The 23,986-nt window shown below is 44.8% G+C and overlaps 1 protein-coding gene across 4 annotated transcripts in view; it reads right to left on the bottom strand.

Moving 5' to 3' along the window:
* ATP7B (ATPase copper transporting beta) overlaps positions 1-23,986 on the bottom strand; it is a 46,570-nt gene that overhangs the window by 7,752 nt on the left and 14,832 nt on the right. For 3 of the 4 annotated variants that reach the window (XM_066611568.1, XM_066611541.1, XM_066611558.1), the window contains exons 5-16: positions 22,821-22,982; positions 21,748-21,824; positions 21,210-21,384; positions 20,832-21,065; positions 18,884-18,975; positions 18,185-18,312; positions 14,721-14,875; positions 12,466-12,600; positions 9,802-9,996; positions 6,899-7,084; positions 5,467-5,665; positions 179-325 (exon numbers count right to left, since the gene is read on the bottom strand). In XM_066611568.1, coding sequence (XP_066467665.1) covers positions 179-325; positions 5,467-5,665; positions 6,899-7,084; positions 9,802-9,996; positions 12,466-12,600; positions 14,721-14,875; positions 18,185-18,312; positions 18,884-18,975; positions 20,832-21,065; positions 21,210-21,384; positions 21,748-21,824; positions 22,821-22,982 — 1,885 coding nt within the window. The remainder of the gene's footprint in view (positions 1-178; positions 326-5,466; positions 5,666-6,898; positions 7,085-9,801; positions 9,997-12,465; positions 12,601-14,720; positions 14,876-18,184; positions 18,313-18,883; positions 18,976-20,831; positions 21,066-21,209; positions 21,385-21,747; positions 21,825-22,820; positions 22,983-23,986) is intronic. The other variant, XM_066611550.1, reaches the window with a different exon arrangement.

Raw genomic sequence — 23,986 nt, 5'->3', positions numbered from 1 at the left:
TCATATCCCAACACATGAGTGAGCCGAACTCCAGAAGGCTACAGAATACACAATAGAAGTGTGACGGCCCAATCCTATGCATGTCTACTCTGAAGTAAGCCCCATTAGAGCCAATGGGGCTTCCTCCCAGGAAAGTGTGGATAGGATTGGGCTGTGAGTAACTCTATTGATAGACTACCATCTATAGCCACCAGTATAGCCGTGTGTCCTTTCATTTCGTGACTCATCATTGCTTCATCAACGTCACTGGAGATATGCAAGCCATTCCGTCTCATCCACTCCCTGTTCCCAATCAGCACGGCATAAGTCTGAGGGATTGTTGCATCTGTAAGCAAAGAAATACACCAACATGAAACTTCAATAGTTTTTTTTTAAATTACACAAGTTACAGGATGGGAAAACTACTTTGAGAAGAACATGCCTTTCCAGATGACCTTTTTCATAGGCACTGCAGCTTTTTTCCACTTTGGCACACATTCCAGACCTAATACCAGCTTCTTTGCCTATCATAAGCTATTAAACTTTGCTAGCCAATACACTGACTTCCTAAGTTACAGGTGGCTGCACTGATACTTTTGTGCAAATTCCATATGCCCATTGCGGTGCTTTTTGTGCAACATTCCAACTTCCAGACAGACTTCTTGGAATGGAACCAATATGTTGGGCACTTAGGGTGCAATCCAGCACTGACATAAGGGCAATGCATCTCTGAGGTAAGGGAACAAACATTCCCTTACTTTGAGGAGGCCTCTGTGAGTGACACCCAACTGCAGGATGCAGCACACGTCCCATTGGCACAACTATGCTAGTGCTGGAAAGCACTGACATAAGGGGTTAGGATTGTGCCCTTAGTGTCTATGTAGATATTTTGAAAATTATAGTGCATATAATATTAATCCTAGTGTAACCCCTTCCAGCAGGCGCAGTATCGTGAGGCCCCCAAAACCCAGAAGGCCATGGGACCTTCAGAAGCAATATGAGAACAGGGCTCTAGAAAGTTACAATTATGGGTAGGTTAGAAGCAGAAGGGGATCAATAGATTGTGTTTCTTTCCATCCTGTTCCACAATCCTTTACACCCAATTCACAGAGGCAGAGATTGGGAGCTTCTCCTAAGTCCTGGATAAACAGCCCAAATTACTCAGGTATTGGGCATAAGCAAGCTGAAAATATATCATTTCATGCAGGAATGTTTCCAAAAATGCCAGCTGCCGCTGTGGTCTGCGAATCATTCATATTAAAGCTAACCCAAAATCCCAGCTGATACTGCAGTATGGCATTGCCCTGCATAGTGCCATCCAAAATGCATCAATGTACACGTTTCTATGAGGTTGTCAAATAGCTACAACTAAGATGAGCTATTAAAATAAGATCATAGCTCCAGAGACCACTTGCATCCGAGATTGAGAGCAACCAAGTAAATACAGGGGTGTGCCATTGAACGACGGGGATACGTTCTCTGATCCTGTTGTTATGCGACTAGGTAATTAAGTGAACATTCAGCCCAATCTATTGCCTTTGTTGTGTAAACACACATAAGAACATAAGAACAGCCCCACTGGATCAGGCCATAGGCCCATCTAGTCCAGCTTCCTGTATCTCACAGCGGCCCACCAAATGCCCCAGGGAGCACACCAGATAACAAGAGACTTCATCCTGGTGCTCTCCCCTACATCTGGCATTCTGACTTAACCCATTCCTAAAATCAGGAGGTTGCGCATACACATCATGGCTTTTACCCCATAATGGATTTTTCCTCCAGAAACTCGTCCAATCCCCTTTTAAAGGCGTCTAGGCTAGACGCCAGCACCACATCCTGTGGCAAGGAGTTCCACAGACCGACCACACGCTGAGTAAAGAAATATTTTCTTTTGTCTGTCCTAACCCGCCCAACACTCAATTTTAGTGGATGTCCCCTGGTTCTGGTATTATGTGAGAGTGTAAAGAGCATCTCCCTATCCACTCTGTCCATCCCCTGCATAATTTTGTATGTCTCAATCATGTCCCCCCTCAAGCATCTCTTTTCTAGGCTGAAGAGGCCCAAACGCCGTAGCCTTTCCTCATAAGGAAGGTGCCCCAGCCCCGTAATCATCTTAGTCGCTCTCTTTTGCACCTTTTCCATTTCCACTATGTCTTTTTTGAGATGCGGCGACCAGAACTGGACACAATACTCCAGGTGTGGCCTTACCATCGATTTGTACAACGGCATTATAATACTAACCGTTTTGTTCTCAATACCCTTCCTAATGATCCCAAGCATAGAATTGGCCTTCTTCACTGCCACCGCACATTGGGTCGACACTTTCATCGACCTGTCCACCACCACCCCAAGATCTCTCTCCTGATCTGTCACAGACAGCTCAGAACCCATCAGCCTATATCTAAAGTTTTGATTTTTTGCCCCAATGTGCATGACTTTACACTTACTGACATTGAAGCGCATCTGCCATTTTGCTGCCCATTCTGCCAGTCTGGAGAGATCCTTCTGGAGCTCCTCACAATCACTTCTGGTCTTTACCACTCGGAAAAGTTTGGTGTCGTCTGCAAACTTAGCCACTTCACTGCTCAACCCTGTCTCCAGGTCATTTATGAAGAGGTTGAAAAGCACCGGTCCCAGGACAGATCCTTGGGGCACACCGCTTTTCACCTCTCTCCATTGTGAAAATTGCCCATTGACACCCACTCTCTGCTTCCTGGCCTCCAACCAGTTCTCAATCCACGAGAGGACCTGTCCTCTAATTCCCTGACTGTGGAGTTTTTTCAGTAGCCTTTGGTGAGGGACCGTGTCAAACGCCTTCTGAAAGTCCAGATATAATGTCCACGGGTTCTCCCGCATCCACATGCCTGTTGACCTTTTCAAAGAATTCTATAAGGTTGGTGAGGCAAGACTTACCCTTAAGAAGCCATGCTGACTCTCCCTCAGCAAGGCCTGTTCGTCTATGTGTTTTGAGATCCTATCTTTGATGAGGCATTCCACCATCTTACCCGGTATGGATGTTAGGCTGACCGGCCTATAGTTTCCCGGGTCCCCCCTCTTTCCCTTTTTAAAAATAGGCGTGACATTTGCTATCCTCCAATCTTCTGGCACCGTGGCTGTTTTGAGGGACAAGTTGCATACCTTAGTCAAGAGATCTGCAACTTCATTCTTCAATTCCTTAATAACCCTTGGGTGTATGCCATCAGGGCCCGGTGACTTATTGATCTTTAATTTATCAATGAGGTCTGAAACATCTTCTCTTTTAACCTCTATCTGACTTAACTCCTCGGTTAGGAGGGGCCGTTCGGGCAGCGGTATCTGCCCGAGGTCTTCTGCCGTGAAGACAGATGCAAAGAACTCATTTAATTTCTCTGCCATCTCTAAGTCTCCTTTTATCTCCCCTTTCCCTCCCTCACCATCCAGAGGGCCAACCGCTTCTCTGGCGGGTTTCCTGCTTCTAACATATTTGAAGAAGCTTTTATTATTCCCCTTAATGTTGCTGGCCATGAGTTCCTCATAGTCTCGCTTGGCCTCCCCTATCACCTTCTTACATTTCTTTTGCCACAGTTTATGTTCCTTTTTATTCTCTTCATTAGGGCAAGACTTCCATTTATGGAAGGAAGCTTCCTTGCCCTTCACAGCCTCTCTAACTTGGCTGGTTAGCCATGCGGGCACTCTCCTGGATTTAGTGGAACCCTTCTTTCTTTGCGGTATACACCTCTGCTGGGCCTCTATTACTGTTGTTTTAAGCAGCCTCCATGCACTCTGGAGAGACTGGACTCTTTTTACCCTCCCTTTCAACCTCCTTCTAACCAGCCTCCTCATTTGAGGGAAGTCCGCCCGTCGGAAGTCAAGGGTTTTTGTTAGAGATTTGCCTGGTATTCTTCCCCCAACGTGCACGTCAAAACGGATCGCAGCATGATCACTGTTCCCCAATGGCTCAGTAACGTTTACATCTCTAACCAGGTCCTGCGTACCGCACAAAATTAAATCCAGAGTCACCTGTCCTCTGGTGGGCTCCGTGACTAGCTAATCTAAGCCACAGTCATTTAGCACGTCAAGAAATCCGGTTTCCTTATCGTGACCAGAACACAAATTGACCCAGTCAATATGAGGATAATTGAAGTCCCCCATGATTACAACCCTGTCCCTCCTTGTCACCTCCCTGATCTGTTTCCTCATTTCAAGGTCCCCATCAGATTTCTGGTCTGGAGGACGATAACACGCCCCCAGTATTACATCGCTGCACAAGCCTGGTAATTTAACCCACAGAGATTCTACGGTGGAGTCGGACCCACCTTCAATCTCTACTTTGCTGGATTCTATCCCTTCCTTAACATAAAGGGCCACCCCACCTCCAACACGCCCCTGCCTGTCCCTCCTGTAGAGTTTATAGCCCGGGATTGCGCTATCCCACTGATTCTCCGCATTCCACCAGGTTTCCGTTATGCCCACTATGTCAATATTTTCCCTTGTCACCAGACATTCCAGTTCTCCCACCTTTGCTCGTAGACTTCGGGCATTCACATAAAAGCATTTATACACGGAATGCCCCAGGATGGGCTGCTTATTCTCTCCTTTGTCCCCGCATCCTCTCATTGTGCCAAACCGTCTATCACATCCCATCACCCTACCTTTCCCAATTTCTTCTCTTACCCTGCCTTTGTCTTGTTGTTCTCTAACCTCCCCATCCTCATCCCATAGGGATGAGGAGTCCCGAACCGGATGCCCCTCGGCTCCTGTCGGCCTTCCCCCAGGGATCAGTTTAAAAGCTGCTCTGCCACCTTTTTAATGTTATGCGCCAGCAGTCTGGTTCCATTCTGGTTCAAATGGAGCCCGTCCCTCTTGTACAGGCCCCGCTTGTCCCAAAACGTTCCCCAGTGCCTAACGAATCTAAACCCCTCCTCCCTACACCACCGTCTCATCCACACATTGAGACCCCTGATCTCCGCCTGCCTAGCTGGCCCTGCACGTGGAACAGGTAGCACTTCAGAGAACGCTACCTTTGAGGTCCTGGCTTTCAGCTTCCTGCCTAAAAGCCTAAATTTGGCCTCCAGGACCTCCCAGCTACACTTGCCCACATCGTTGGTGCCGACATGCACCACAGCTGCTACCTCTCCCCCACACACTCCCACACACTCCCACACACACTCCCTGCTAGGCACTACCTGGCTGAACAGGCTACTGGAGAGATTGCTTCTTCTTTGCATTAAGAGCCTCTCTGTTGTGTAAACAGAGACTCTGCTGCAGGCTACAGGAGATGCCATTGCCTCATTAAGAACATCTTTATTGTGCTTTGACCACCATCATATATGCGGTCTGTTGTTAAGCAAACGGTTGTTAAGTGGCGCACACCTGTATACTGTCCAGTTTTAAAATATAAGAAACATCTTAACAAAATGTAAAGCTAGTATCTGAATTCCTGTGTTTTACTGGTTTTGAAACCACTCAGTATGCTGATAGCTAGCATGATGTTATGCTGTTACCTACCTCCAACGTTTGAGATCAGAGGCTGAGAACTCTGATTTGCAGCACTTTGGTCAACATCAGAAAGCTGAGGACTGGGAGTGACTAAGTGCTGCTCTGGCTTACCCAGCACAGCTTCAATACTGCTGACTTTACAGCTTATTCCACAGCCAGGAACTGCCTGGAAATCTTTGCAGTATCCCAAGGTCTCGGTACCAAGCTCCTGAAAAATTAAGGTTTTAAAATACTACTTTACTTTTCAGGGAATTTCTCAATGTGCTGCCCAGAATTGTCAGGAAATGCAATACCCCAGCTCAGGAGTGCCCAAACCCCAGCCCTGGGGCCATTTGTGGCCCTTGAGGACTCCCAATCCGGCCCTCAGGGAGTCCCCAGTCTCCAATGAGCCTCTGACCCTCCAGAGATGTGCTGGAGCCCACGGTGGCCTGATGCAACTGCTCTCAGCACGATGGCCCACTGTTTGACCTCTTGCGAGAGCTGTGGAATGAGGGCTCCCTCCACTGCTTGCTGTTCACATCTGTGATGCTGCAGTAGCAGCAAAGGAAAGACTGGCCTTGCTTTGTGCAAGGCCTTTTATAGGCCTTGAGCTATTGCAAGACCTTCATTCATTCATATAAGATCCATCTATAATATACTCATTTATGTAAACTTATTCAAATTTGAAAAGTAAATTAATTCTTTTTTTCCCGGCCCCCTACACAGTGTCAGAGAGATAATGTGGCCCTCAGGCCAAAAAGTTTGGACACCCCTGCCCCAGCTCATCCAACCTCCAAGCACAATACCGCATCAACTGCAAATTGGAAGGGACACTGCACCCCACCTATTGCTGCATAGCAGTGTGGCAAGGTGACAGTCTGCTATCTCCAACTGTGATCAGTATACGTAGAATTTAGAGCTGCACTTGAGGTCACACATATGAGAAGCAGAGACCACACCCTTCCAGACTCCTATACAATGAGCTAGGCCAATTTAACTTGGGATGCTGCTTCAGGCCTGATGCAAGGAAGGGAAACCGATGCACCCAGTGGACCTGGCAGGATACACTCTGCACCAACCGAGGTAGGCTGCTGTTTTCATAGGAAGGATGCTTCCTTCAATGTCAAGGAAAACTCCAAAAGGAGATACACCTTGGAACCACAATCATTATTGTTCTGTGCACGGGTGTGTCAATGGAAGAAATGGAAAGAAAAGCCCTACTTTTCAACATCAAAGCTCTTTGCAGAAGCTATAGCAGATTCAGGGTGTTGGGTCTCGACTTATACCATGAAGCAACACTCCTTGATCTTCTTATAGGAGTGCTCATACCAGAAGTTCAATGCACCTAACAAAAAGAAGTTCTAAATTGCCTTCTACAGGATCCAAGAATACAGAGTTCATTACATGTATATAGAGGATGTCCTTTCCAAACAGGGACTAAAAGCAGAAATTTAAGATGTACCTCTTTGCAATACTGAGTGACGGCCATTCCTAAAGGATGTTCACTACTAGCTTCTGCGGTGCCCACCACAGCAAGTATCTTCTTCACAGAGAGTGTAGCTGCCAGGTCTCCTAGCAAAAGCACTCTCATGACTCTAGGAACACCATAGGTGATAGTCCCGGTTTTATCAAACATCACAGTCTCTACCTGCAATATAAAGAATAGCAGCTGGGTTACAGCAGTTAGTATTAAGTTGAAAACACTCAACCTGATCCTATCCTCTACTACAGGGGTGCCCAAACCCTGGCCCTGGGGCCACATGCAGCCCTCGAGGCCTCTCAATGTGGCCCTCAGGGAGCCCCCAGTCTCCAATGAGCCTCTGGCCCTTCGGAGATTTGTTGGAGCCCACACTGGCCCAACGCAGCTGCTCTCAGTGTGAGGGCAACTGTTTGACCTCTCGTGTGAGCTGTGGGATGAGGGCTCCTCCACTGCTTGTCATTTCATGTCTGTGATGCAGTAGCTGCAGCAAAGGAAAGGCCAGCCTTGCTTTGTGCAAGGCCTTTTATAGGCCTTGAGCTATTGCAAGACTTTCAATCATTCAAATAAGTTCATCTTTAATAGTTTCATTTATGTAAACTTATGTAAATTTATTCAAATTGTAAATTCTTTTTTCCTCCCCAGCCCGACACAGCGTCAGAGAGATGATGTGGCCCTCCTGCCAAAAACTTTGGACACCACTGCTCTAGTATATAAAAGCAACATAAGGAAGAAATAGCCCCATACTATATTGGCCTAGAAAAAGGGAGTTGCCTCCCACCTTAATAGCTTGAAAGAAATGCCAGTCTCTCTCAGTTTCATGAAGAATGTGCTTTTACACATTCAGTTCATTTAAAAGATGTGCATATGCTCAAGATGCAGACCTGTGTTAGATTCCCAAGTACAAGAAAACACAAACTAAGCAGACGAAATAGATGCACTGGGGGAGGGAGGGCAGTGTGGGCACAGAGAGGTGGAAGATTGAACAGAAACACTGAAAGGAAGCCTGAATGCAAGGTTTGATTAGGCTCAGTCCCAGATACTGTGGGTGTGGAGATCCAGTTCTAAAAACATAAAACTGGAGGGCTTGATGCATCTAGAAATTCATTGCCTCTCTCAGGGACCTCCTAATACATTTTCTAATTAGGAAATCAGAACACACCCTATTTCCACTCTCTATTCCAGGTTTTGAAGAAAAAGAATTGAAATTTGATGTCCATGGTCTCTTCCTTTGTGGTCATGATATTTTTATGTTAGACAGATTGGCCAAAGGTAGCAGGAAAAATTAAAATAGCATAGATGATCCGACCAGCTTTTCCACTTACAGCCATTAAGGGCTGCGGCTCAGGGGTAGAGCATCTGCTTGGCATGCAAAAAGGTCCCAGGTTCAATCCCAGGCATCTCCAGATAGGGCACAGGAAAAATTCCTGCTGGCAGTCTTGGAAAGCTGCCTCTAGTCTCTGTTGACAGTACTGATCTAGGTGGACCAAGGGACTGATTCAGTATAAGGCAACTTCTTATGATCCATTGTGCTAATGGAATAAGTACAGTTCAAGTCTATAGCTGTTTTTCAGTTGCAGTACATCTTATGGCCCAATCCTATTCCCCATGGGCACTGCGGTAAATAGCATTGTGTTGGCAGAAGCTGCTTAAGGCAATCACAAAGCAGCTTCTACCAGTGTGTGCTGCATGCCTGCAGGAAGACAAAGCACCCTCCCACGCATTGGTGGATGGCCAAAGATCCACTGACCCAGGTAGGATCACCCAGGGGGTTGAAGGGAGGAAGGAGTGGAGAAGGGCATGATGGGCAGAATGTGGTGGTGGAGATGGTGGATGGGCCCTGGGAGAAGGTGGGTTTGGCAGTGGTACACACCTCTATTCATCTTCATGGATGAAGACTTCTGCCAGCAATATCGATGGCGCAGGTTCGAGTTGCCCCATAGGAGCTGCTGGAACTTACCCTGGGACAAGGGAACAAATATCCCCTTACCCTGAGGAGACTACCAATAGCCAGAAATCCCCCATGGAATATAGTGATAGCCATGCCAGTGCACTTCCGTGCAGGGATTTAGGATTGGACTGCCTATGGGGTCATCTGCCCCTCTTTAAACTGATGAATCTTGAAACACAATATCCATTTCCACATGCATAAAAGACTCCCATATTTTCAATAGATACTATAGGCCAGCTTTTGTATATCGAGGATGTATACAGCAGTGATCTGTGGTAAACCTGTAGTGTACCCAAGCATTTACATAAAATATATGCAAAAAAATTAGGAATGGAATATTGATTAATTGCCAGCTCACAGCCCAAACCTGAGCTGCCTGGAGCGTGGGGCTGCCATGGCATCGAAAATGGCTGTGGCATCCTGAGCGCAACAGGGTAGCCGCTGGTCGCTCCTTTGAGGAAGGGAAGTAGCTCTACAATGGAGCTACTTGATTCTGCAGCAGCCCTTAGGCTGCCGTAGGATGAAGAGCCTTCGTGTCGGGCTGTGCATCCTGACACGGAGCTCAGGATTCAGTGGAGCTGAGATCCACTGGTCCTGCTTCCCTCCCACCCTGCTCCCTCCCCCTGGCATCTCCTCCCCATGTCCCCCCACATCCCCACCTACCTCTCCACTGGAGTATTCCACTGGTGCTAGCCCATCACCAGCTGGCACTGGGCCAGCCCTGGCGCTCTGCTGGCACTAAGGGCTTGCAAATCTGCTTTATGGCACGTTTGCGACAGTGTGCGCCTACAGTAAGCTGGCTTACACTGTTTAGGATTGGGCCCTCAATCCATTTTAAAAGATTTGTCTTTTGAAGCAACGACAAAAGGTTGCAGCTATTCACTCCCAGACTTGTAAAACAGCAACAAGTAGAAAGTTAGTAAATGACAATATTAACCTTGTGTGCCATTTCCAGGGGTTTCCCACCTTTGATGAGAATACCATTCTGTGCAGCAACTCCAGTGCCCACCATCACAGCTGTTGGGGTAGCCAGACCCAAGGAACAAGGGCACGCAATGCACAAGACTGTGATGGAGGTTTGAAAGGCAAATCGCAGGATGACTTCTTCTCTTGAGATGTGCTTGCTATGATGCTGCAAGGCAAATAAGAAACATTTGCTCACAAGTGAAATCTTGTGGGTAGTAAACATCAACAAAACAGGCAGTAAACATCAAGAAAATACAGCTGATCACCAAGTCAGCACACACTTTTATTGCAAGCGACAATTCAGATAGCTATATTCATATTTGAAAATTTAATTCAATTCCACTACTGATTAGTATGCACTGCAGAAACAGGTCTGCGAATGTCCTTAACTTTTAACAGTCCTCAACATATGAATGAGATTCTGTTTGGAATGTGTTGCAAGAAAAAAAATTCCCCCACATATCTGGATACGCTTATTTCTCTCCCCGCCGCCTGACACCATTGCCCTGGTAAGGAGTTGATTTCCTCTTATTTATATTTGAAGACTATGCCCCACCAAATATTTTATCTTATTTTTCTAATCTAAACATGACCAGTCCCTCACAGTTTTTCCTTATCATATCTAACCGTGTTTGTTTGTTGTCCTTGGCAGCCACACCAGACACAATACCCCAATACTGAGTGGATCAATCTCAGGTCTTACCTACCAAGTTTCCCAAAGCAATAACTAGTGCTGCAATACTAATGAAGTGCTGTCAATGCTGTCATTGACATAGTGCTGTCAAATGAAGACAATTCTTATTCCAAAGGGCAGGCTACACATTGCTTAAGGCACATGGAAGTCCGTTGGGTGTTTCTTTCCCCCTTAAATAGCAGCTGTGAGGATGTGGTACCATTGGGGAGATTCTTTCCTGGGGTTAGCGTTGGGGGGAGGCAGAAAAGACACTGAGACCATAGCATACAGATCGGCCTCCTCCCATTCCACAGTGGCTGCTTAGGAGGGATATGAAGAGTCCTACCTGGAGATGCCAGGGACTGAACATACAAGCAAAAACTTGATTTACAGAAGTTATATAAGCTGCCTTCCCCCTAAAACTATAGCATGCTCAAGGCAGCTACACTTATATCTGTATCCTCACTCCCACACCCCATATGATCCTGTAATGATCCTGTGCCTCCCCCCAGTCCTGTCCAGGTGCAGTAAAGAGAAGTACATTCCACATTCTCCAGAGTAACCTTACCTCGCACCACAAGGTTTTTTGTTTGTTTTTTAAGGCTACTCAGTTTCAAAAGCAATTTGCCATAAAGCTAGCCAAGAAATCAAATGCCTTCTTGGACTTTTAAAACTATTTCATGGTTCTTTGGATTTGGCTTTATCATGGAATTCTGGGCATATTTGTTTTCTCAGGAATTTCAGCTTTGGCTCTAAAATGAACAAAATGGCTTTTTACAAGGTTTTCAGAGGTTTCACGTTTCAGAGTAGGAAAGATACACTCCTGTACTCCACATGACTAGCCAATTATCTTGGGATCCCAACAATTATTATGATATCAGCTTATCCATGCATGCCCTTTCTCATCACTATCAAAACTAACATTCGACATCTGTCAAATATTCAAGATAGTCAACGATCCAAAACAAAGGGCAAAATGGCTCTGGGCATGTAACTTAGCCTCTCTTGTTCAGAAGTTGGATTTTGGGTGGCAAACACAGGACATCTGAACATTAGAAGTTGCTTTAATGGCTTGCCTCATCCATGGCACTGTGGCTCAGGGTTTCTCCCCTTGTAGCCCTTTAATTAAAAAGCGTGCAGAGATTCATGGATGCAGAGCGTTCTAAATTCCAGATTATTTTTATTTCTCCCAAGAAATTCCTATTGCCTTTGCATAGTATTTAAGGAGTGAACAGAAACAAACCATCACTCAGTGTCTGGTATCACTAAGTCCAGGTCAGCAAAGTAAAAGGTCTAGGCACTGACAAATAGTTGGCTAAAGTAAATGTCCTCATTATAATTATGGGCCATAAATGAAAAGCAGAATCGCAGCTGGACAAAAGATGGGTTCCCAGCAGGCACATATACACTGAATGAGCTATGCATTAATGCAGAAAGGTTGGGGATCCCATATCCAGAATTCTGAAATACAGAGTATTCAGAAAACCACAACTTTTTCAAGCGCTGACATGGCACTCGACAAGTTTTAAGGCAGAAAAAAGGGGAAGGACTTCCCACTCCAGGATGCCCATCTTGGGGACTCCTCGGAGGGGCCTCCACTACTCACTGGGAGAGGCCACAGAGCCTGTTCCTGCACAACTGCTGCTGTGGTGATCAGCTGATTGGCAGCAGCACTGATTTTGCTTCCTTTCTCCTTCATTCAGCACAGCCTGCTAACCAGCTGATCTTGCTAGCTGGTCTGCCCTCATTCCCACCTTTACTGGTGGGGAGAGGGACAGAGTGCCTGCGCTGATCATGCAAGTATTCCAAAATATGGAAAAATCCAATATCCAGCACACTTCTGGTCCCAAGGACTTTGGATATAGGATGTCCAACCTGTATTACAGATGCAACTATTTCCAGAGTAATTCAATAGTTCAGAAAGAAACTAAGAATATATTCATACCAGAACATAATACTTACAGGAAAGTATTTCAGAACAATATCAAAATGTATAAATCCAATTACAATCCATGCTACCAGAGTTGCAGTTGAAATGATTACTATAAAAGGGACAAAATAGCCACTAAATTTGTCAGCCATTTGCTGGATGGGTGCCTGTAAATTCAGAAATAACAGAGCCCTTAGAAGTAAGCAAAAGTTAGTACAAAAAGCTAACAGATTCAGAGCCCAATCCTGGGCTCCATGCCGCGGCTCCGTGCCGTGACGGACTTCCACAAATGTGCTGTAAGGCACATTTGTGAGCCTCACCGCTGGGCTCCCACCTGTGCTAGCCCAGCACCGTCTCACGGACCGCTGAGCCGCGGCATGGTTGATGGGGCGGGGAGGAGGCGTTCCGGGGAGGAGGGAGACCGGCCAGGGGCAGATTGAGGGCGGGGGAGGCTTGAGCGGGGAGGGGGGCAAGTGGGAGGCGTGCTGGGGGAGGGAGGGAGGCGGGTCTGTGGAGCTCCACTCCGCAGGATCCAAAGCATTTGTGGAGAGCTCAGCGCCCTACACGAACGCCTTTACTGCCGACCTTTTACAGCCCCATTACAGGGCTGCTTACCTTACCCGGGGGAAGGAGACAAAAGTCTCCTTCTCCCGAGGCATGCCCCGGGCAGCTTCCATCACAGAAGCACAAAGCTTGTGGAAAGTTTTCCAGATCCTACTCAACTAGCAGGCAACAGCTGCATAAAATATAGTGCAAAAAAATAAAATAGTTGTTTAGAACAGTGGTTCTCATACATTAAGCACCGGGACCCACTTTTTAGAATGAGAATCTATCAGGACCCACTGAAGTGATGTCATGACTGGAAGTGACATCATCAAGCAGGAACATTTTTAACAATCCTACCCACACCCAGGAGTAAGCCCCAACTACTATCATTGTTAAAAGAATATACATAGTAGCTTGTTAAAAGTAAGGCCTATAACTAGTTGCGTGCCTGCCATAGACCTACCTGGGGCAAATGCCCCAGGCGCCGACCACTGAGAGCCTACGGAAGCCTCTCTGAGGCTCCTGACAGGGGTTGAAACTGTGCTTCCGCTTTGCCGGTAGCACAGTTTTTAGAGCGGGGAAACTCACAAAGGTTTCCCTGGCATGGGAGGAGGTTGTGCGAGGCTCCATGAGCCTCTGGCGAGTAGGGGGGGCCGATTTCTGCCCAGGAAGGGTGGTCATAGCCCACGGAGGGGACGCCATTGCAGAGCTGTGACCTGGGCATGGGGCTGTGGAGGTCCGCAGCTGCCTGTAATTTCCACAAATGCAGTCACATACCATGGTAACATCAAGTCTATTAAAAATAAAATATTGAAATGAATGGAGACCCACCTGAAATTGGCTTGTGACGCACCTTGTGGGTCCTGACCCACAGTTTGAGAAACACTGATTTAGAAAATGGGCATGCATTTTTCTCATTAAAGCCAATGGAATTTACTTTCAAATACTTTTCAAATCCTGGGGCATTTGGTGGGCTGCTGTGAGATACAGGAAACTGGACTAGATGGGCCTCTCTCTCTCTCTCACACACACACACACACACACACACACACACACACTGGAAGCAAGTACTTAGCAACAAACCACAGATCAAAGAAAATTCAGGGGTACCTGGGCATGAGGAACAGGAGAGGGATCTGAATGGAGCAGCATTCAGAGAAATCTGTGGGGGCAGGCAGAGATGACTCGCAGTGGATACTAGGCTCCTGATTCAATAGCAGCAACAGTATATGGAAATTTTGCAGTGAAATCACAAAACTCTGCTGGGGTTGGTCAGTCTCCATTTGTCACACTAATACACCCTTCTCCCACCACAGCCGGCAACTGGCTTTCATGTATGCTGATGCCTTCCATCACACACCATCACCCTGCCTGTTTAGTAAAGCTGTGCTTAAGGTTCATCTGGATCAGGGAGCAGGACCAGCTAGTTGGCTTGCTTAAAAACATTATGGAAAAGATGAATTGGGTTCAGAAATTGAGAGGATAGGTGGTCAGGCAAGCAGACAAAAGAAGAGTTTTAGTTTGGGAGAAGGGGCTTTGGATCAAGGCAAAACATAAATGGGGGATGTGTTTTGGTGACTTTTGGAGCAGGCAACTGAGATTACCCCTTTTGGGTTGAATGCACTTTTGATTTAAACACATTAAATTAGGGTTTCTTGTCTCCTTGGTTCAGCATAACATACAGAGTCAGGTTGAATGCACTCATTCAAGATCCCAAAACCCAGAATTGTGCGTATTTTACCTTCGACATCTGAGCGTCTTCTACCAGTTTCACAATTTGCGCCAGGGTCGTATCCGAGCCAACATGAGTTGCATTCACAAGGACGGAGCCATGAGCATTGAGAGAGCCTGCGATGACTGTGCTGCCTGGTTTCTTACTGACAGGCATAGCTTCGCCTACAAAAATAATAAGCTTTGTCAACCAACACCCCTTAAGACACACTCCCTCATTTAGCAACTCTGATTGAACAAGAACCATGGTGGAGCATTTTTTCCAGGTTTCAGTCAAAACACCAACTCATTGGCAAGGAACAAAGGTGTCTAAGGCCACTGTGTGAGACAACACCCTAGTAACTCAGAACAGCATTAAGCCTCTTTGCTCTCTTTTCTCTCTCCATGTTTTCCCAAAGCAACTTTGTACCTCCTTACAGCAGCTAAGCAAATCAAGCAGTTAAATACAATCCTTTATCCAGGAAGAGGTTCCAGACACATCTCATCACCCCCCAAAACCTCTTCAATTATTTGTTTTGGAAACTGAATATGGTTGTACCTTTGAATTCCTAGGAGCGTCGATAAATAAACCTTGTATAACACTTCTTTGTAAAAAATAAATGGACCAGGAAGTGGAGAGATATTGGGAGAGAGACAAGAACTATTTCTTTCCAGGGTGAATTTTGACAGGCAAGTTAGTTTGCAATCTCAAATTTGGATTGGTTTCACCTGCAGTTACTGTTAGAATGTGGAGAATTTGAATGTGGCCAGTATGATGCATTTGGGATGTAAAGAATTTTTACCAGCTTGTGATTGGGGACATTGATAATTCCCTTTTCTAGAAATTGGATACAGCCTTTCACCTGCAAGATGTGCAATACCCTGTAAGATCCAGGTCTACAGAGCTTGCATCTTGAGTACACTTCTGTACTGCAGCAAGTCATGGACTCTTTGCTCACAACAGGAGAGGAAACTGAACACATTTAACATGTGCTGCCTCCAACGCACCCTCAGTATCACCTGGCAGGACAAAGTTCCAAACAACACAGTCTTGGAACGAGCTGGAATCCCTAGCATGTATGTACTGCTGAAACAGAAGCCTGCAATGGCTTGGTCATGTTGTGAGAATGGGCGATGGCCGGATCCCAAAGGATCTCCTCTATGGAGAACTTGTGCAGGGAAAGCGCCCTACGGGTAGACCACAGCTGTGATACAAGGATATCTGTAAAAGGGATCTGAAGGCCTTAGGAATGGACCTCAACAGGTGGGAAACCTTGGCCTCTAAACGGCCCGCTTGGAGGCAGGCTGTGCAGCATGGCCTTTCCCAGTTTGAAGAGACACTTGCCCAACAGACTGAGGCAAAGAAAGGCCCATAACCAGGGAGACACACCAGGGACAGACTGCACTTGCTCCCAGTGTGGAAGGGATTGTCGCTCCTGAATTGGCCTTTTCAGCCACACTAGACTCTGTTCCAGAACCACTTTTCAGAGTGCGATATCATAGTTTCCCGAGACTGAAGGATGCCAATGATGATGTCTCACATCACCAGGGAAACTATAGACCTGACTGAACCTTACCTGGATCCCTGCTGGGTTTGGCTCACTCATTGTCCAGCCTGCTCACTTGATCTGCAAGTGGGGAATCTGAGGGTTCAATAACAGCCTACCAGAGCCGGGGGGGGGGGGGCTCATATCCCCAAATGAAATAAAAGAAAGCTGAATGTTTGATTAAAGCTAACCATTGGGCTTTGTTAAGATGCCAGGAAAATGAATGTTGTGTCCAGCCAAAAAAGAAAGAAAAGAAAAGTCTGGCTGGATCAGCCCAAAAGTTCATCTAGCCCAGCCTCCTGCATCTCACAGTGGCCCACACAAGACAACATGAGACCTGCATTCTGGTGCCCTCTCGCATCTGGCATTCTAAGGTAGCTTCCTTATAAAAATCAGGAGGTTGCACATAACCAAATTTTATACTTGTGATCTGGGACAAAGTTTTAAATTTTTTAAAAACAGTTTCTCCCTTAAACTATCTTGCATGAAAGAATCCACTTACAGCCAGGAAGGAAAAGACAGTTTAGGAACCTAAATCCTTTTTGACTGTGGAGGAAAGTCCATCGCAGGTTACAAGCCATGATGGTTAAGTGTGTCTCTCTCATTTTCCCTTTTGTGCACTTGTTTGATTACAATAAACTTTCTCATTTGTTTTTGATAAAACAAGCCTGCCTAATTCTTTAACCTAAAGAGCAGGTTTCCTCTAAAGCCTTACTCAGCCAAACACTATCAAGAAATGCCAGTGTGTATGAGAGAGAGACACACAACAACAAGAGGGTTCTTGGCCCTCTTCTTTGCCCTCCCACCAGTAACATTCTTCCCTCCTTTCACTACTTGAAAGGAGTTGTAAGCTAACAGCCAGGCGCACTCCCCCCCCACCGACTGCAAATTAGGGTTTTTAACAAGGTCCTAAATTCATGTTGCTGTTGACAGTGAAAAGAATACCAGATCATGGAGGGCAGTGGCATGTTATGTATACTGATGTGATCAAAGGATGGGGAGAAGAACAGGTTCAATGAGGCAAGTCTGGGTCCTTCTATAACCCTAGGCATCACCACACTACCAGACAGCTATATTCCACCAGTCACAGAAGGTGTTCAGTTACTGCAGACAAATAACATCCCCTGCCGTGATTAATGACACAGATATTTGTTAACTGTTTCAAATTATTTCATTTTAAATCATTTTGTTATAAAGTTGATGAAGGGGGGGGAAGATTCCTGGTTGGGACCAATTTTGTGGAGTGGAGTTTGCACTTTCATGTCTGCGTGGGTTTTCTCCAGCCTAGAAAGCGCACATTTATTTCAGAGTTTAATACCAGAAGTGCTTTAGGTCTTTACTTAGAAATTTGGTGATGCTTTTGTGACCAGAAATATGCTATAGGAACAGAACTCCTGTTTATGTATATCAATTAGCCTATGGTAAAACTGGTTCTGTTACAAGTCATTTTGCTTTAAGTTTCCAAGAACCTACCAACAACATTTGAGGCCTTGCTGTAGCACTAGGATTGAAGGGAGAGCTGCATAAACATACTTTATTTGCACCAGCATAACAGAATTAGCTCCTTTCCCATTTTTAAGGACAATCTAATTATGTGCACCCTGCTGGCATGATATATACATGCTCCCCAAGTCATGGACAGTTATGTCAGTACTTTCGCACAGATGTAGTACATTCTTTGCTGGAACTTATTTGCAGGAGTGATAGCACTTGACCAGCAAGAACTGGCTGTTCCAACTTAAGTCAGCTTCAAGTTATGGATGGACCTCCAGAACCTAACCTCTCTGTAAATACGGGATTTAACTTTTTTTTTTAAAAGGGAACTTTAAATTTTATCTCGCCTGAGGTTCCCACCTAGCAATCGTCTTTGTACCAGAAGTCAAGACCTCACAAACAACAATCTTTAGAAGCACTATGAGTCAACACTATTTAAGCATGCAAAACTTACCAGTGATGAGAGACTCATCAGCCATAGAAGTGCCTTCAATAACTTTTCCATCAACTGGAAATTTCCCGCCGGGAACCACCTTTACAACATCTCCCCGTTGAACCAATTCAACAGGCACTTGATCTTCTCTGTAAAGAGAGTTCACAGTTTAGATCAGGGGTGCCCAAACCCCAGCCCTGGGGCCACATGTGGCCCTTGAGGCCTCTCAATGTGGCCCTCAGGGAGCCCCCAGTCTCTAATGAGCCTCTGGCCCTCTGGAGATTTGTTGGAGCCCAAACTGTCCCAACGCAACTGCTCTCAGTGTGACGGCAACTGCTTGACCTCTTGCGTGAGCTGTGGGATGAGAGCTCCCTCCACTGCTTGCTGTTTCACGTCTGTGATGCAGCAGAGGCAGCAAAGGAAAGGCCAGCCTTGCTTTGTACAAGGTCTTTTATAGGCCTTGAGCTATTGCAAGACCTTCATTCATTTGTATAAGTTCATCTTTAATATATTCATTTATGTAAATTTATTCAAATTTGAAATGTAAATTAATTCTTTTTTCCCCGGCCCCCAACACAGTGTCAGAGAGATGATGTGGCCCTCCTGCCAAAAACTTTGGACACCCCTGGTTTAGATTAAGTGCTCATTTACTACAAAGTGGATCTCCAAATTCCAGAATACTGAAGGATCTCATCTGTCATACAAGAAAGATACTTATACCTGATGATGCAGTTATCAGGGCCAAGTGTCACTATAACGGCTTCCGTTGCTTGAAGAGATATTAATTTGGCAAGGGCCTCTGATGTTTTACTCTATCAAACAGAAACAAATGTCAAGATTGGTAGATACAGTGCATTTATTCAATTGCCTATTAAGGTCCACAAAGTCCGAGATAACCTCCACTACCTATTGATTAGTCACAATAATTGATTTTCACATTATCCCATCTACGAAAGATTATTCCTCCCATATTAATCCCTAAACTTTTTTGATAAAAAGATTGCAAGTCAACATCAAGCATATGAGAGTATTTTAATAGACATGTAATATCCAAGACTCAGGCATTGGTATTGCTTGTCTGTTGTGAACTGAAAAGAGGTTTCAGTGATCATCGGTTTATAAAGGGTGCTGACTAATTAGGAATTAAGGAGAGTAGAGGACAAAATTCCAAGGAGTAAGCCATGTATAAAAGAGGAAGCAGGAACAAGAAATATGCTGATGTATTCAGCTCCATATGAGATGCCAGAAACAAGGAGGAAACTAACATATCCTTCTAGAGGACAAAAAACTGTGGTCTCTTACGAAGGGATTTCTCATGTCATGGTTACAGAGGACTAAAACCCGTACCTCAAAAGGTACATCGGCAAACCATTCAGATGCTGGAACTCTACAGAACACTCAGTGCTTTACGGAGCAGCTGGGAGCCAAACATATTTTTCTGTTTCAGAAGACAAAAGGAGTAATCCAATATCTATGAGTAATTCTTTATTGTGGTGCACTTTTGGATGGTGCTGTTCTAACACATTGGCCTTTGGTTGATTGCTTCAGAATCTGACTCATTTGTTTCTACTTTGTCCACTTGCCTTAGATCACATGATCTTCTTGGCTATGCAGGGATGGTAAAGTTTTTGAACGGGTATTGCTTTTCCAACACTTTTTGTTTAAATCGCTTTTTCAAAATGGCTTAACACACAATTGCATTGCATTATTGATGGCAATAGGAGTTTGCCACAAAAGATGAGCCATTACACCAATATTCCTCTACTTCATCCAAGGACCCAGGGGCAGTATCTATAGCATGCACACTCCATTTCATCCTCTCACTGATCCTGCAGATCAGGCCAAGAGACAGTATTTGGCCAACATCACCCACTTAGCTTCATGGGTAAACTGCTATTTGAGCCCATGAGTACCCAGTTCAAGTCCAAACATCATACTGGCTCAAAATGTTTGCTCCTTTGAACAACTGAACAAAGGGAAAAAAAGAAACAAATGCATGTGAAGGAAGTAGTAGAAACAAAACTGTCCATGCCCTCTTCATTGCTTTATATCACAGAAAAGGATAAAAGGTGACAGGACATTTTGCTTGTCCCACCACAGCTGGTCTGTCAAAGTTGTGAATGATGTGGCTTATGTCAAGTGCTAGGCAGAGTTGGGCTGCCCTTCACCACGAGTCTTCTCCCTCCTAGCCCATCCCAGATGGAACCACATCGATCTGCACTAAAAGCAAGCAGATCACCTGCTTCCCTACCCCCTTACCTTGCTTCATCCTTGTGCATCTCTTTAAGTAAATCAGGAAGCATGCTTCCTATTTTGTTTAGAAAGGCCACTTGAGGAAGGAGCAAGCTAAGTAGGTAGAGAAGCAAATGCCACTGTCTGCACCTGAAAAAACTGCATTGGCAGCAGCAATCTGCCTCCCTATCCACTCACCTTGCTTCTTCCTCACATGGTTCCTTTAAATAAAAAGTTCAGTCTCACACTTTCTGTGTTTTAGAAAACAGGAGAGAATGAGGTAAAGAGAGAGATTCTTCTGCCCAGGTTTTTGAGGGAGTATATGGGCAGCGGATCAGATCAAGCAGTTGATGTTAGGCCCTCCCCGAATCACCACATGCACAACCATAAAAGCCTTAATTTCTGCAGGCTAACCATCAATTTCAAGATGCATTACCTTTGCTATGTGTTCCAGCCACCGCCCAAGAGCAATGAACACAAACAGCATTGGAGGAGTGTCAAAGAAGGTGATGGGGCTTTGCTCTGCCTTTTCTGCTATGGCAACCGCTAAAATGACACATGAGTAGATGTAAGCTATAGTGGTGGCCAGCACTATGAGAACATCCATATTGGCCATCCTGTGCTTCAGTGATTTGTAGGCTTGGACATAGAAGTACCATCCACCGAGGAACTGTTAAAAGGAAGAAACAGCAACAATTCCACATTAAATAACTTCTAAATTGCTCTATAGGCTCTTCCTATTCTCCTAGTGAACATACTGCAAACAGTTATGTAATGGGAGATTAAAAGGAAAGAATATATTCTAGACTTGTACCTGAACAAAAGTGCAAAGAACAAAGAAGAGAAGGTTTAGAATAGATAATCCAGGAATTAGATTTTGTTCCAGCACCATCGATTCATGCTGCTGATCGCCAGGTATTAACATGTAAATCATTAAGATCAAAACAGGGATACCAAATACCAGGCTGGATAAGAATGATTTCTTCCACCTGAAAAGACAAGGAGCCCAAAGTATTAGAAGATAAATCTTCCTTCGGCAAACAGGCAAATATCGCACAACGCCTACATCTGTTCATATGAGCATCAGCTAAGTAGCAATGAACTCTGAATACAGATATTGGACATTGGTGTTTCATTGCTGCATACAAATGCACTGGATACTGGACAGATACTGGGAACTCAACAAGGGTGAAAACAGATAAAATCTCTAAACGGTTGGTTTAGGTTTTCTCCAAAAATATATCAACATCAAATGAAGTAACAAAGGTGAATTATATAGACATGTCGAACCGCAAATTATTGTTAATGTTCAACTGTCATCCACACTTCTTCTCATTTACAGAGGTACTTACTGTTTGATCTCCTGTTTGTGATCCAAGTTGTGATCCTTTGGATCTCTTTTAATTAAAGTTGCTTGAAAGCCAATCCCCTTTAAAAACGGAGATAGAGAAATGCTTGAATCTGTCACATATGACGCACATCACAGTTGGCCATAGGTAGTTGGGTAGCTTTGCTGGTCACCTATGAGGAAGGCGCTCCACTCCTGAATGCCAATATCCTCCCCAATATTCCCCCCTCCCCAATAAGCTGTTGCCAGGAGAAATTTGCTTCCAGCAAAGCCTATTTAGTATGATGAACTGCATAAACCATCAGTTTCTGTAGATTGATTAGCATCAGCCTCTCAAACCCAGCAATGCAGAGCATTCCAAAGATGCGTACATAGATATAGAACATCAAAGCAGCCCGTAACAACACAGGGGGGAAAGCAGGATACAAATGCCAATAATTAAACATATGTATCCTTTAAAATATCTGGCTTACAGGTCACGTCACTCCTTCTTTGTGATAAGTGCACAGAATGTTTTCCTATGCTTCTCTCCCCCCCCCCTTTACAGCATTTGTACAACTGGGTGAATATTGGCCTTTTACATTCCAGGCTTCCTGCTGAACTACCATTTTAGTAATGCATTTTTTCCTTTAATTCCTTTTTCCTTTAGTGAGGTTTTGCAATTTGCTTTCAAATTTCTATAAAAGTTCACTCTGATTAGCCATTACAGAAAATCCCAGAGTGCTGCAAGATAAGTCCATTTGTAAAATTGATACGCCATAGGTTTGGCTTTACTTATGATAGGAGGTAGAGGAATTTTCCTCAAAATTTTCATGATAAATTTTCATGTTTGCCATTCCCCAGAGACTTCACGCCAATTTGCAAGTTCCTAAGCGTAACAGAAAGCATAGGTGGCTGATGGTCACCCAATGTCAGCCACGTGCAAAGGATGAAAGGCTTGTTAGCTCAGTTTATTAAAACAAGTCTACTAGTCCAGTTGCTGCACAAAACCAGATGCTTATCCATACTGACTCCTGGCTGCGACAACAAAACAAATCCAGATTTAAAAGTTTAAAATGTTAATTTTTAATAACGTACCTCAACTATTTTTATAATGTCTCGAGGACCAACAACTTCAGGGTCAAAGCGGACATGAGCTTTGGAAGTAGCCAGTGCGACAGATGCATGAATTACACCTAGCGTTTTGTTAAGTCTTGATTCAATGTTGTGAACACAGGAAGCACAGGTCATCCCAGTGACCTAAACAAAATTGCAATTAGTGAAACCTGCAAAGCTGACAGATATACCAAGTCAGTATATTGATCCATCTAGCCCAACAGCAGTTACTCTGACTGGAACTAGATCTCCAAAGACTTGGGCAAATTCTATGCCTACTGCCCAAGAGCCTTTTAAATTGGAGGTTCTGGGGACTAAACCTGGGAGCGTACACATGGAGATGATGTGCTCTACTACCATGTTATGATCATTCCCATTAGCAACATTCATAACAGGGAGCAACTACTACACCTTAGAAAACAGGGACTGGATTCAGTGAACACAGGAATATTCACAGATAGGCCATTTCCTCCCACCCCAATTTGATTCCTTTGGTTACTTCAATGCCAATTCATTTCTCCAGCATCCACATGCATTGAGTAATTACTCAATTTTCTCCTACAAGCTCAAAGAAAGGTAACATGACAGCCTTTGCCTTTATCACGTACACCAAGTCCTGCTTTTTTAAATTTAAAGACACATTCATGCCTATATAAAAATTTTACTTTACATCTAAACACTACACAGTCCCGAAAAATGACATGAAAACCTACTATACTTTGTGATACTTTGGGAACAATGACCAGGATCCAAAGAACTATGAAACTTGTTCTGCGATCCCAAGATAATTTTAGACTCCTTCTCCTTAAAAGGAAGCCCCAATACTGCATGGTAAACTGCTTTGGGGAAAAAGGAGGATTTAAAAAGCAATGTGTGATGCACATGGGGGACACAGCATGGGAGTCAACCAATTCCACAAGGCTAATGCAAGCCCCTTGGAAGAACCTAAGCAGCTCTTGGGATCTTGGCCAGTATACCATGTAAGAACCTATCAGAATTCAAATGAGACCTGTTCCATAAAGGGAAACTTTACTATTGGCGGTTTCAAACTATACCGCTTTGCCAAACAGATAAATATCAGTGCTTCTATCACCAACACCCAACACTTCCTCCTATGGCAGCACTCCTAAAGATGCAGATTTCTTGGG

Source organism: Tiliqua scincoides, chromosome 1, assembly GCF_035046505.1.
Source record: "Tiliqua scincoides isolate rTilSci1 chromosome 1, rTilSci1.hap2, whole genome shotgun sequence".
NCBI lineage: Eukaryota > Metazoa > Chordata > Lepidosauria > Squamata > Scincidae > Tiliqua > Tiliqua scincoides.
This window is presented reverse-complemented; position numbering and strand designations above follow the sequence as displayed.